Below are 14,134 nucleotides of genomic sequence, written 5' to 3'. Positions count from 1 at the left end.
CCTCTTTGCCCAATTCGCCCTGAATTGATTTATAGTTTGGGTCCCCTGAAAATGCTTTTTCCAGCAAATTTACTATTCCTCCCCCCCCCCGCACCCCCTATTTGCCCTGATGTAATAAGGGCCCCTCCTAAAATCCAGACCCAAGTACCGAGGTCTGATTCTCATTTATACAACGCCCCTTTACTCCACTCTGGCAGGGCCTTAAAGTGGGTGTATGTTACGCTGCTCGCGAGTGGCTCTGTTTCTGTTTCCAGGCTGCATGCTCTCCACTAAGAAGGGTGTTCTCATGGGAGGTTCTACAGGGGTGCATCTTGTCTCCTCCTGTTCGGTTTGTATGTGGGGCTATGGGGAGTGCTAGAAAAGAGGCATAGGCTGCAGTGCCTTCAGAATGCACATGGCGCTCAGTATCTGATCCAGCTTGTGCTGTTAGTTGTCTAGCCGTAGCGAGAGCAAGCTGGCTGAAGCTCAAGCTGGATAAGACTAAGGAGATGCTGGTAGGATGGGGAAAGCAGCTAGATGGGAAGGCGAGGTTAGTATCGCCCACTCTGACTGGGGCTGTGTGCCCACCACCCAGGACCCAGCTTCACAAACTGGGGGTCCTTTTGGATCTCCAGCCGCCCTGGGATGATCTGATAGCAGCAGCGGCCAGGATTGGTTTTCCCCCTCTACAGGAGATTGCAGCCATTTCTTGCAGGTGCAGGGGCCATGCTAGGGTGATCCACGCCTTGGCCAGCTTGTGCCTTTGCTGCTGCAGTGTGCTCTCCATGGGATCGCACCTGGGGGGTGAAAAATCGGGACGAGCCTATATAAGAAAAACCTCTGAATACTGGGACTGTTCCTATAAAATCGGGACCTCTGGTCACCCTACCACGCTGGGGGCCAATCCAGAGATTCAAGCAGGTGCAGAATGCAGCAGCTGGCCCCCTAAGCAGTACCGCTTGGGGGGCAGCAAGTCACTAGTGCAGCGTGATCGGTGTCCGGACTGAATGTGTGGTGTTGAGTTTGGTCGGTAAAGCCACAATGAGGCTCGGACCTTGGGGCTTGAGAGACAATCCTGTCACAGCTGCGATCAGGGGAGGCTCTGAGCTGAACAGCCTTCTCCACCAGCCTGAAATAGCCCAGGTCTATTGACCTACAGGGCCTGTTTACAGCAGCTGCTGCAGAGAGGGGCTGGGAGAGACAGCTGGCATGGGGGGCGGCGAGCAATCAGGATGCTTGGTGGAAGATCTCATTTTGTTAGCGCCTTGGATGGGGTTCCTTTTACCAATTTTTGTCTAAACCTAATAATCTTTCCCCTTCCCTTTGAGACTCCTGAGCACTGCCAGAGGAGGAGGAACAGACCTGGGGGGGGAAAAGGAAATGAGAATCAGGCCCATAATTTTTAAAATCTCTCTCCTGCCCCGCATTCCCCACCTAGTCCCATCCAGGGCTTTCACATAACCCTGCTGCTGCCAAATCTCAGTCCTGTCCAACCAGCTCTGCCGAAACACCTAATGGCCAGCCTGCACCATTCCTTGCTACTCCAATCTGGCTGTCTCCTGGCCAGGGATTGGCACTTCGGCCCAAAGAGACCAAACATTGGCCCGGATCCTACAATGGATCTAGGTGGGCCAGGCCCGTGTGCCCACGCAGAGAGCTTGCTAAGTCAATAGGGACCCGCCCAGGGAGCCAGGCATGTAGAGCTCCTTGCAGGATCGGGGCCTTTGGGGTTTCGTTGAGGTGAGTCTATGGGGTTGAAGGCCCCAGCCCTTACCGGGTTGGACGTGGAGAGTGCACTCCCCCCTCCCCCCACATTTTCAAACCAGATGGGATTTGAACCCAGATCTTTGCCGGCAGAAAGCCTAGCTGGCCATGCTGCCGGACTTGCCTTTCGCACTCATCTCATTCGCACAGCCTTCGTCCATTGTACTGGCAGGGTGCGCCGTGGCCCGATTCGGCCCAGTTAAACCCACGGTGCCCTGCTCTGGTGGAAGCTGGCTGGCGTGGTGTCTCCGGATTGCCCATCCAGGAGCACTCCGCACAGGACCAGAGGCATTCGTTTTAAAAGCCGCCACCACAACCGCACGGTTTTCTTCCAAACTCTTTATTATCCTATGAAGATACAGGAGCTCCAAATTGTTGTCAAACCCACACCAGCTGCTATCTCGGATTCACAAGGAGCTGGAGCACCCAAGGTGACGGATAAAATAAGGCCACTGATGGAGCGGGGCTGGGGGTAGTGAGGGGAAACCCTGGAACTTGGCTGCTCCTTTCATATAGGACAGGCAGGAGGAAGGAAGTTAGAGGTGGACCATGGCCTGTACGTCCCACCTAGCTCCTCAGCCATCTGACACAGGCTGACCTCCTACAGTGAACTTTCTAGGAATTTGCGCCATGCCCCTGCACAGAAACTTGCCATTTGCCCAGAGAAAAGGGACAATCTTGTCTGCAGAAGTGCAAGGTTCCCCATGTTGCTGCACCGGAGCATGCTAGCCCTGCCCTGGAGGGAGCATCCCTAGCGGTAAGAGAGGCATCCAGCCCCCATGGCTGGTTCATTCTTTGGCCTCTCGGGCGAGCCTGGCGACTACAGATAAGGAGGCCAAGCAGTGCCCGTGGTTTCTCTGAAATTACAAGGAGCTGACAAGAAAAGCCGATTGTCCTACATCCTTGAACAACCATCCGCTGCTGCCCTTAAGTTACAACCAAGCCGGGTGGGTTGCAAGTTTAGCAATCAGAGGTTCTGTGAGTGACCTCCCGCCAGTCCCGGCAGCTAAGAGTTGCAGGCTAACAGGAGACATGGGAAAGTCCTGGGGCGGAGAAAACTTTCTCAACCGGTTCATTTCCTAAAAGCAAAAGAGGAGATCACTGCAAGGGTGGGGGGGGGGGGGGATGTAAACGTGGGGAGCTGGGAGCAAGATAGCTGTGGTTTCAGCCCAGGGTCTTCGCTGGAGAGACCCCTTCGCTGCTGCTGTTTCAAAAATCACACCCCACATTGTTATGTTTGGAGACTGGGAAGTCACTTGTACTCAGCGAGAAACCAGCAGACAGGGACACAGGGAGATCGCTGTAAACACGCCAGACTGAGTTTATTCTTTTACTCTAAGACCAGGCAGACTGGGCTGAGCTATCCCATAATAGTCTAGCTCTGTTCGCTAAGGCAAGCTGGGCAGGACACAAAATACACAACACGTATGTCTCCAGAGCTGGTGTTCCCTCCCCCGGGGATGGAGAGAGGAACTGTGTGGCCTGTCTCAAAGGTGCTAGCCGTCTGCAGCTCCCAGGGAGTTCAATGGGTTTTGCAAGTTCTCAGCACCTTGGCTTTTCCCACCCACCCCAGGCCAAGCTGGGCCAGGTTCAGCCTCGGTGGAAGTGGATCTAGCTGGCTGGAGCAGACATTGTTCTCTTCTGCGCTGCAGATGAACATGGCAATTCGGGAGGAGGCGCTGGGGGAACGGCTGGCTCAACGATGGCGTCTGAGCGGCGTTAGCCCTGGCCGAGGCTGCGGCTCGCGTGGCCCATCGTGGTTCAGAGGCGCTGCTCCTGGGAAGCAGATCCTGTCCCCTGAACCACACGATGTTTCTTCCTGCTGCATCACCCAACCCTCCCAGCCCTGCTCATCCGGCGCCGGCCACCCGCAGCAGGGCTGGACTCAGAAGCAGCAGTGGGCGCACGATGGGGCGGTAAGGCCGTAACCCGCGGGATCGTTGGTTGCGGTTTGGCAGCCCCACCCGTGACCGAGCATGGAACCGTCCCCGCCGCTCGCTCACAACTCCTCCGTCCCACCGCAGTCCCTGATTTCCAAAGCCAGCGACCGCCGCTGTTGTGGCAGAGCCTCCACGACCTCTTCTGCGTCGGCCGGTCGCTGGCCGAGCCGGGGCAAGCTCAGCCTGCTCCTTGCTGCGGGCTCCTGGGCGAAGGGCAGCGGTTCCTGGCTGGGCGCTAGCCGCGATTCACAGGCTTCTGGGTGCTTGCCCGGAGCCAGGGCCTCTGGAGACAGTAGCATGCCGGTGCAGCTCCGTGGCCGCAGGGGCTGCTGGCGCACAAGCTTTAGGGGCGGCCTGGGGAACGGCGGGGGCTTCTCCGTCTTGGCAACGCCGGGCGCCTCCTGACCGTCCCCCCCGCAATAGGTCTGGATCCTCCGAACCGGGGCCTGGGCCAAGTGCCTCTCCTTGGCCAGGGCCACCGCCGTGTCAAAAGACATGCTGCCGCCGTTCCGCCAGCTGGCTTGCTTCTGCTTCTGGAGGGAGGCCCCGGCGGGCTCGCCGCTCTCGGCGCCGGGCCGGGGAGACGTCTCGTTCGACGCAGGGCCCTCTGCGCCACCGCAGCACGCCTCCAGGCTGACGGGGTGCGACTGCCTCTGGAGAGAGGCCCCCTTCCTCATGCCGGGCTCCCCGCCGCCGCAGCTCTTCTCCGAGGCCGAGGGCTTGGGCCACGTAGACGCTTCCCCCAAGTGCGTCTTCATCTTTACGGCAGGAGGGGCCCTGGCAAACTGGGGCTTGGGGGGCACCACCGGGACGGACTTCACCTGCTGGACTCGGACGGTGCTGGAAGCGACTCGCATGGGAGCGCTCCCGTCGGGGCGCAGCTCGGCGGGCGCATCATGCTCGAGGAGAGCGGGAGGGTCTGTCGGCTGCAGGGGCCCAGATTCCGGTGCAAGACTTGCGGGGCCGCTCCCCGGTGACGGGGTAACCTCGGGGGCAGTTTCAGACCAGGAAGCAATATCTGAGCTAGTCACAAGCCAGGGAGCAGTTTCGGGGCCATTCTCGTGCGGGGGGACAGTGGTGGGCTTGGGGCCTGTGCCTAGAAACGGGGTGGTAGCTTCATGGCCACTGTCACATATGGGGGCAGCGGTGGCCTCGGGACCCGGCCCTGGCGAGGGGCCAGGGGCGGCCTCCATTGCAAGAGGCTGTGGTGAACCCTTTCCACTTTCCGGCTGTTCGATCTGTGGCGTGGGAGGAGCAGAGCCCCCTTGGCCCTCCTGCGCTCTCGCTTCCTCTGGGGCACGTCCATCAGCCTCCTGGACGGACCTGCCCGGTGCACACAGAGCCAGCTCTGCTTCCCTGAGCCTCAGGGCCTGCACCTGCTCATCTCCGGCGTGGCATTCGTTCTCCAGAGCCCACGTACCCTGGTGCTTTCCCGCTGGGGCTGGATCAGTCCTGTGTGGGCCACGGCCTGCTCCGTGCAGCGAGCAGCCTGATTCCAGGTCATCGCCCCCTGTTACCTTTGTGTCTTCTTCTGCCTCAGCCATGTCCCACTCGAGCATCTCTGGCTGGCGAAGGTCGCCAGCGGGCTTTTCTGCAGCCTCCTGGCTCTGCCCCGGCTCGGCTGATTCTGGAGCATGAGGAGGCCCGTCTGGCAGCACTGGCAGCACCTGGCCTTCTTTGGACGAAGAGAAGCCGTTGGCATCGCTAGGTAACGACCCTTCCTCAGCAGGTCTCGTGGGCAGTGTGCATGGCAGCTCTTGAGCCAGCTCTCCACCCAGCGCCCTCTCTGCGGGAAGCGTGTCCGAGGCGTCCTCTCCGCTGAGCTGTTGCAGCTTCTCTAGTTCGGGAGCTAAGAGGCTCAGGTCATCGTTGGTGCTCAGAAATATGTCCTCAGAGTCGGTCTCCCTGGAGAGCTCCTCAGCATCTGAGCAGCCCGTGGCCAAGTAGTACAGCTCCTCGTTCATGCACTCCTCAATGGAGAGGTACTCTGGGGGCGGCTCCACGGAGAACTCCAGCTGGAAATTGAAAGCACAAGGAAGAGTCACAACGCAGCCCGGTGATAGCCCGGCTGCTCACCCCCCGGACGCAGGTGCCTTCGCTGAGTTTGCAGAGCCGTGACTGGCCAGTGGGGCATGCGGCCTTGCTTTGGCTGACGGAGGTTACAACAGCCTCCAGTTTCCCTGGGGGGGTGAGCACTGCTGGACCCTTCACTCTGCAATTCACTTCCCCACTGGGCCTGTCACAGTCAGAATTTGCCACGCAAAGCCTCTCTGGTTTCCCCGGCTCTCCCGGGGGTGGAAAGGGGCAGCTGGGGGTGAGTGGGTGAGGGGTGTTGCCCTCACTTCAGGGCAGGGGCCTTGCCTCCTTCCGTAGCCCAGAGTAATGAGGGGACAGCATTCCCATGGGGGGGCTGAGACAATAGGCCAATTTGTACCAGGTGTGTAACTTGTCATTAATGTGCCTAGAGGAAGGGGCAGCTGTATAATAAAATATATCTATCCCTCCATCTGGAGCATGCATGCATCCATCCATCCATCTATCTGTCTGTCTATCCTCCTACTCGCCCCTCTGTCTGTCTGTCCATCCCTATACACACCCCATCCAGCCATGCCTCCCTCCTCCCTTCCTCTGCATACATATCTGTCTGTCTGCCAGTCCTTATACCCACCTCTCCATCTGTCTGTCTGTCTCCATATGCATCTCTCTAGCTATTTGTCCCTCCATGCCTCTTTCCCTCCCTTCCTCGGCATACATATGTCTGTCTGTCAATCATACACACCCCCTCTTGCTGTCTGTCTATCCATCTCTTCCTACAGATCCTGGCTCGCTGATGCACTGCTGGTGCTAAAGGCCTGGAACTAGATTTCAGCACGACTGGGAACTTACATTCATGAACCTGCTCTCTATGTCATCATCCATTTCTGGGAAACCATCCAGCATGTCCCCAGCAAAATCGGAGGGGGTTTCTTCCAGCAAATTCTTCTCTGGCTGGTCGCCTTCCGTGCTGCAGTCCTGCCAGGTGTCTGGGTTGTCAAGAAATGAGAAGGAGTCCTGCACCTCCAAGGACAGCCTGTTCTCCTCCAAGTCCAGGGCACTCTCCACTTTTGTATCTGCTTCACCAATTAAAAACAGAAGATGGACTCAGCAAGCGGCCCCTGCAGCCCTTCTAGTTGGGGAGGGGGCAAGGGAAGTTTGGAGATGTTAAGGCCAGAAGGGACCATTAAACCATCAAGTCTGATCTGTAGAATTTCACCCCCTTCCTCCTGTGATGTGTTTGGTGAAAGCATGTCTCCCAGAAAGGCAGCCAGTCCAGACCCAAAGACAGCACGAGATGGAGAATCCATCACTCGCCTTGGGCGTTTGTTCCAGAAATCTGCCTTATTTCTAACTGGAACGTGCCTGGCTTTAACTTCCAGCCATTGGGTCTTGTTCAGCCTTAGGTATGAGTGGGGCAGGAGACTGGGACCATCAACAGAATTGGGGGCCTTGGGCCCTTTTGGAGGACACACCATTGGACAGAGAAATCCAGTTCAATGGGTGTCCTGAGCATCAAGAGCTCTGTGCTGGAAGGAAGCTGCCCAAGGGAGAGAAAGAAGGAGACCCCCAGGAGAAGTGACTGGGTCCAGCTCATTGCCTTGAAGTTTTTTCTGCTCAGTTTCCCCAGTACCTGATTCTGGGTCTGCACAGTAAGAAAGTTGGTCCTACTAATCCAACCGAAATCTCCCCTGCTGCAAGCTAAGCTGATTCTTTCTTGTCCTCCCCCTGGTTAACGTAAGAACAGCCACATTGCATCAGACTAATGGTCCATCTAGCCCAGTACCCTGTCTTCAAGGATCATTCATTAGTGTCTGTGAAACGCTTTGAGCCTTCCAGTGCAAGGATGTGCAGAAAGACAGAGCATTATTATGATTTATGGTCTCTCTCTACAAGACACTTTGTCTGTCTATGGTATTGCTCTGGGCCCCATCACTGCTGCGTCTCTCTGAGCCCCTGGCAAGCAGTAGGGATTTCATTGGTCCTCCTCACTAGAGCTGAGTGGATAATTGATTGTTCAGGTCAGGGGCTGAATCTGAAAAAAAATCTCAGTTCTAACCAAAACTCAGAGGCTTTGGTTCTCCTCAAAACAAAGCGACAGCCGGGCCCACAGGAGTTGGGGGCCAAATGAAACATTTTATTTGACCTGAAGAGATTTGCTTTTATGTTTCATTTGGTTTGTGAGTGTTTTGCACCTTTTTTTTTTTTTTTTTTTTTAGAAAATAAATATATAAATAAAGCTAACTTTCAAAATGAAGTAGTTCGGTTTGATGGTTTTTGAATTTTTTTTCAGCCACATTTTTTTTGCTGATTTTGACCCAGATTTGTAAATAGTTTCAGTGCCCGTACCTGCCAAAACGGCTGTGTGTGGAGGGGTACATTTATTCTTCTCTGCTCACATCCCTCCAGTGAGGAAGGGCAGGGCTACTGTCTCCATTGTAAAGAGACACACAGAGGGACTTTCCCAAAGTCACACAGGGCAGGGACTGGAACCTTGGTCTTAGAGCGTCCAGGCTGGCATTTTAACCACTGGACCAGCCTGCCACTGCAGACAGCTGGGATCTTGGAGCAGGTGCCGAGGAATGCAAACTCACGAGGGCTGGCAAATGTCACGGTGTAGGCTGGAAACTTATGCCAAATCTGGCTATGAGAAAATAGCCCTGCCACTGTGGGGAGCAAGGCAAGGTGAACCCCCTAACCCACTCATGCAGCTGCAGCAGAGAAGGAGAATGGGAAAGAGGAACATTCAGAAACAATATGGAGTACAGGAAGGGAAATTTCCCAAAATACTCTGTGGGGGTTTGAGGTCAGGCTAGCTCCTCACTGCCCTGCCTCGTCTCAGAATGGGGAAGTGAGATGCTGCGGTGAGTAGCACCGAGTCACAAACCGTTTCAGAGGGCCCGTCAACTGCGTCTCCTCCCACCCCCGCCTGCGTGTCTGTTTATTCTGTTGTGTACTGTCTGTGCTGGATTGTGAGCTGCCTAGGGCCTGGGCTGGCTGTGCGATTTGTCTGTACAGCGCCTAGCGCGATAGGGCCTTGATCCCTTTTTGAGGTCTTTAGGTACTGCCACAGCAGAGCAGAGCGCAGTCTGTGGGCCAACCTTGGTCATAAACAAAGAGGAGTTTAAATAGACTGGACCCAAGTTTGGGTCTTAATGCTTTATGCAAAGACTAGGATTCTCATTCAGGCTGATCTCTAGCTCTTAACAACGTCCCTGAAATTCACTTCCTCATCCTAACGGCAGGAATGAAACCACCAGACCAGGTGAAACTTAAAAACACAGCAACTGCTGGCTGTAAAAGCCTAATTCAACGCCAGGAGCAGGAAAGTCCCGATCACCCATCCGGTCTGCCTGCCATATACAGCCCGATAACACGTGCTACCCATCAAATGTAAGGCGGGAGCAATACAGCATCAGAACCAATTCTCACTGGCTGAGAGCACCCCGTGGGCAAGACATCGCTACTTTACAGCCCACGAGAGCTGTTGCTTTTCAGTTTTATAGAAGCCATCTACACGTACAGCTGCTTTCCTGTCCGAACACGAGCTCGGGGTCCTGTGTCGCCTCTGTGGAAGCAGACGCCCTCACAATCCTTAAGGCACCACAAGGTTCCCAGTTCTGCCTTAAGATGCCTCAGAAATGAATGCTATTGTAAAGAGGATGGTGATCCCTCGTTCTCCAGGGCTGTTGCGTTTAGGAGAAGAAGGATGGGCTTAGTCCGCCGCAAGGGATATCTCGGTGAAATATTAGGAAAAGTTCTCTGACCCTGAGGTTAGTTAAGCTCTGGAACAGGCGACCTAGGGAGGTTGTGGAATCCCGCCCAGCCAGATGATTTTTAGAACAGGATGGACAAACACGTGTCCGGGATGGGCTCGGTTTACATAATCCTGCCTCAGCAGGGGGCGAAGGACTGGCCAACCAGCGGAGGTCCCTTCCAGCCCCCAGTCCCTAGTACATCAGTGACTGCAAAGAGAAACAGAAACCTGAACTTGGTCTTCGGCTAGGGGAGCAGCCTGTCACTTTCCCTCTAACACATATTTGCAATTTTCACATCTTTGCCTGTTTTTGGACTGAGGAGATCTTAAAACTCAGCTCAGTTTAGGCTCCAAATGCAGGATTTTGGTACAAAACACGGTTTAAGGAAAACGAATCTCAGTAGTGACATTTCCATTCATGTTTCGGTTATTATCTTTTTTCTTTAAATCCCCATTTAAACAGTGTTTCATTTGGATTTCCCCCTTCCCCCCGGGAGTGTGCACCCCAGACACTGGGGCATTGTGCTAGCACCGTGATACTTGTCTCAGATGGAGGGGCAGGGACCACAAGTGATTCTTCAATGTGGCTCCTGCAGCTCTTTGTAGCACATGCTATGAAAACACCGTGTGAATCGATTAACTAGTCTCAGCAGGGCTGGTCTACACTACCTCCCGCCGATGTAAGCGCCCTGCTCCAGCAAGATCATAACTCCACCTCCATGAGAGGCATAAGGCTTATGTCGGTGTAGTTAGGGCGACGCAGGGTCTGTGTATGGTCAATGGCAGAGCTGGGTATAGAAAGGAGGGATGAAACACTGGTCATCAGAGGAGTTGGGACTTCAGTAGGCCAAGACTTCAGGCTGGGTCTCTTGACTCCCAGTCTCATGCTGTATCTACCTTTAGAAATTCAGTGCTAAGGCCCAGATCATCCCAATGGGCGTTAAGTACCTTTGGGGATCTGGGTGTGACTGGTCCCAGGTCACATAAAGCAGAGCTAGGGATGGTGGCGGGAAGGGCACGGCAGGACCCTCCACTCAACATGGACCACGCTTGTGAAACAGACCCCAAATCAAAGCAGCTGCTTACCCATGTGATCTTCCTCGCCGACGGGGATCTCAGCCCCCAGCCCCTCCTCCGCTTCTCGCTCCTTGGCCGAGTTCTCCAGAGCCTCCTTGTCTAAGGAACAGTAGCTCAGGGCTGGACACTCCAGCCCCCGGGTCAGGCGGGACAGGGTGATGTTGGAGGTGATGTGGAAGGGGACGGTGACCGAGAAGGGGACGGAGATATGGACCCCAGCGCACTTCTCGGCCCGGTTCCGCGCAGTCTTGGGCGAGCGGCCCTGGGGGATGCCCCCCACCAGCGAGGCCCGGCCGGCCTTGGGGGTTGTGGGCTCTGATTTGGCAGTGGCTTCGCCTTCAGACTCCTGCGTTTGTTGCCCCTCCTCGCCCTTGAATTTCCCATTGGGGTACTCGTCCGACTCCAGGAAGCTCTCCTCCAGGGAGGAGGGACTGTTGAAACTCTCGCGGCGCTGGGGGGCCTTTTTCTGTGACCTTTTCCTGCCCAGCCTGGCATTGTCTAGATGCAAAGGGGAGACAGATTAAAGACCTGATCTTTTGAACCTGACCCTCTGAAATTTTGTCCGGGGGAAGGGAGCTTTGTCTACAAATTCCCTAGTCCCCGGGATCAAAAGGCCCAAAGGGCATAAAGGAGGAACTCACAGATTCCTGGAGCTCTTGTTCGGAGCAAAAGGAATCATAACTTGATGCCGATTCCTCCTTTTGCTGGTGGCTGCTGGTGCACGAAGGGGAGAGGGTCTTGAGGGAGGAGTCGGAGTGGGGGGTGGGAAGAAGTGGGGCGCGGGCAGGACCACAGTCAGGGCTGGCCCTGATCTCCGGGACGGTGGGTGGGGGCGCTTCACAGCTCATCACCTGAAGCAGTGGTGGATCACTGGCCAGGCCTGCCTCTGTGGGTGCTGAGCACCCCCTATTTTTTTCTTGGTGGCTGCTCCGGCCCCAGAGCATCCATGGAGTCGGCGCCCTTCGGCGTTCACCAGCCAGAGCCCTTGCTGGAGTTGGGTGGATCTCGGGAAGGCTTATTAGCACGTGAGTAGGTTCTCGGATTGTTTTTAATATGGTTCTTTGTCACGCTTTTACCTTAAGAATAAGCGTGCTTGCTCAGAAAGAGCTGTGTGGTAGCTTAACTGGGGCGGCTGAGTGTTTGTCGTCGCTGAGAAGGAAGGTAAAGGAGCCCGGCTTAGGCAGTCTGACTGTGCTGGGGAATTCACAGTGTAGGCGGGGAACCGTGCAGCCTGGACACACCCCAGTCAGGAGGGAGAGGGAGAGGCAACTCCTGGGGAGTCGGAAGCGGCAGAGTGGGTGTCCTTGCTGGACCATAGAGGGGGATACAGGTGCACTGACACCATAAGGGGTATCTAGGGGAAATAATTCATGCCTTAGCTCTGGGGGATGGGCTAGATGGCCTGTGGAGGTTCCTTCCAGCCCCACGTTTCTACAATTCCCTGGGATTTCTCCACCTACCATCGTTAGCGTCTGACATGGAGCTTAGGGAATCCATGCTTTTGGCCGGCCGCAAGCTCATTTTAACAGGTTTATCGTCTGCAGAAGAAATACAGAGATGAACAGGAGCGAGCGTCCATCAGTGAATCTAGAGAATTTTCAGGGCGCGTCTACACCACAGCCGCGACAGAGGCACAGCCTCGGTGCTGCGGCTCTGCCACTGTAGTGCCGTAGCATGGATGCTTCCTACAGTGGAAAGGGTTTTCCATCGCTGTACTTAATCCACCTCTCTGGGAGGCGGTAGCGAGGTCTACACTGCGGGTTAGGTGGCCCTAACTACGTTGCTCAGAGCACAACGCTTTTCACAGCTCTGAACAACGTAGCCGGGTCAATCTAGTTTTTAAGCATAGACCTGTCCTGAGACGCCAGGCGGTAGGAGCAGCTGCAGAAGCAGCCAAAGCAGAGATTGCTGCGCTAGGTATGGAAGGGGGTACAGTGGGACCCAGCTGGGACCACTCCTCCCCTCTGCACCCCACAGACCCTGAACTGTGCAGGGGAGACCATCCCTCCCGGCAAACACATACACACTCTGGGAATGTATCGATTTCATCAACACTTTCAGTGAAAAATTATCAAAATGTTTCGTTTCGACTTTATCATTTTAACTGCATTGCACTGCGTTACATTGCACTGCATTGCATTATATGTATTGCATTGCATTACACTGTGTTACATTGCACTGCATTGCATTATATGTATTGCATTGCATTGCACTGCGTTACATTGCACTGCATTATATGTATTGCATTGCATTATATGTATTGAATTGCATTGCACTGCGTTACATTGCACTGCATTATATGTATTGCATTGCATTGCACTGCGTTACATTGCACTGCATTATATGTATTGCATTGCATTGCACTGCGTTACATTGCACTGCATTACATGTATTGCTTTGCATTGCACTGTGTTATTATAATATTGAAAGCAGCGCTCCGACCTTAGCAGAAAGAAGCGCATTGGTATTTCCCAACCAATTATATCCCCAGACACTTTGGTCTGTGGGAAATTTTGAAAATTCAGCTTTTCGTTCCAGTTTAGGTCAGAAGAGGTGATTTCAAAATGTGGGGCTATCCCATGGGATGGACATTCCCAGTTCTGGGCACTCAGTGGGCAGAGTTATTCCTGATAGTAGAGGCCCCAGAATGCCAGATCAAATTAACCCCTCGTTCGCCAGCCCTCTATCCCACAGTCTCTTCCCTCAGTTCTCTTCCTCCCCGCCCCGAACCTTTTTCCTCCGGCTTGGCCGGCTTGCGTTTGGAGTCATTGCTGGATCTGCCCAAGTTGAAGATCGACCTCCATTTCTTTACCTTCAAGGAGCCTTTTCTTCTGTGAAGAATTGTAGAGGTTAGAAAGGCACCCGCACGCTGGGAGCTCCAGTCCGGAGGGAGCCCATGTCCGCGGGGAGTGGGTGTGAATGGGCCCTGTTAGGTGGGGTCTGTCCGAACTGCCTGTGTGTCGATCCCTCTCTGCCATGGTGTGTGCGGGTGGTCTGCCTGTGCTCTATTGTAAGCTATATTAGGCCAACTCTTGTGTTATTCTGACCTTTTCCTGGTGTGTGCATGTGTACCTGTGGGTATATTCACTGCTGCCCTCCAGTAAACGGAGCATGTCGATGCTACGTGTCTACAGGCAGTGCTGGTCGATTCGCCAGCGAGCACGGACCTGGGATTTCCATTTCTCCTCCCACGTCTCCCTGTCTATACAGGGCAGGGACTATCCCCCGGGGGAACCAGGTGCATTAGCGCACAGATGATATGCAAAGGCATCTAGTGCTCAGTGCATTTCCTCTTTCAACCCCCCGCTCCTGGGGACTGATCTGCATCCAGGGCACCAGGGATTAAACCCAGGCCACTGGCAAAGCCCAGATGGAGAGGGGAGAGGCAGAATGGGGCACGTACTTGTGGTCACTGAGCTCGATGATGGTGTGGTAGGGGCGAATCTGCGGCGGGCCATCCCCCTGGTTCAGCATGGTGGGCACGTTGTAGGACAGGGCCTGGCAGTCAGAGATGGCTCCTGGCAACCCCAAGCCGGACAGGAGGAGGGATTTCCGGAGGCTCTCGCGGTCACTTCCTAGGGAG

The 14,134-nt window shown here is 55.0% G+C and overlaps 1 protein-coding gene across 1 annotated transcript in view; it reads right to left on the bottom strand.

The window, feature by feature from the left end:
• Positions 1-3,052: 3,052 nt before the first annotated feature.
• ARHGAP30 (Rho GTPase activating protein 30) overlaps positions 3,053-14,134 on the bottom strand; it is a 33,093-nt gene continuing 22,011 nt past the window's right edge. The window contains exons 7-12 of the mRNA XM_067569457.1: positions 13,955-14,126; positions 13,282-13,382; positions 12,012-12,089; positions 10,561-11,049; positions 6,570-6,796; positions 3,053-5,698 (exon numbers count right to left, since the gene is read on the bottom strand). Of these exons, the coding sequence (XP_067425558.1) occupies positions 3,743-5,698; positions 6,570-6,796; positions 10,561-11,049; positions 12,012-12,089; positions 13,282-13,382; positions 13,955-14,126 (3,023 nt within the window). The 3' untranslated portion in view covers positions 3,053-3,742. The remainder of the gene's footprint in view (positions 5,699-6,569; positions 6,797-10,560; positions 11,050-12,011; positions 12,090-13,281; positions 13,383-13,954; positions 14,127-14,134) is intronic.

The sequence above is a fragment of the Emydura macquarii genome, unplaced genomic scaffold (genome assembly GCF_026122565.2).
Source record: "Emydura macquarii macquarii isolate MOO-44397 ecotype Brisbane River unplaced genomic scaffold, CSIRO-AGI_Emac_v2 contig_2924, whole genome shotgun sequence".
Lineage (NCBI taxonomy): Eukaryota > Metazoa > Chordata > Testudines > Chelidae > Emydura > Emydura macquarii.
The sequence above is the reverse complement of the archived record's forward strand: the minus strand, read 5'-3'. Positions and strand labels throughout refer to the sequence as shown.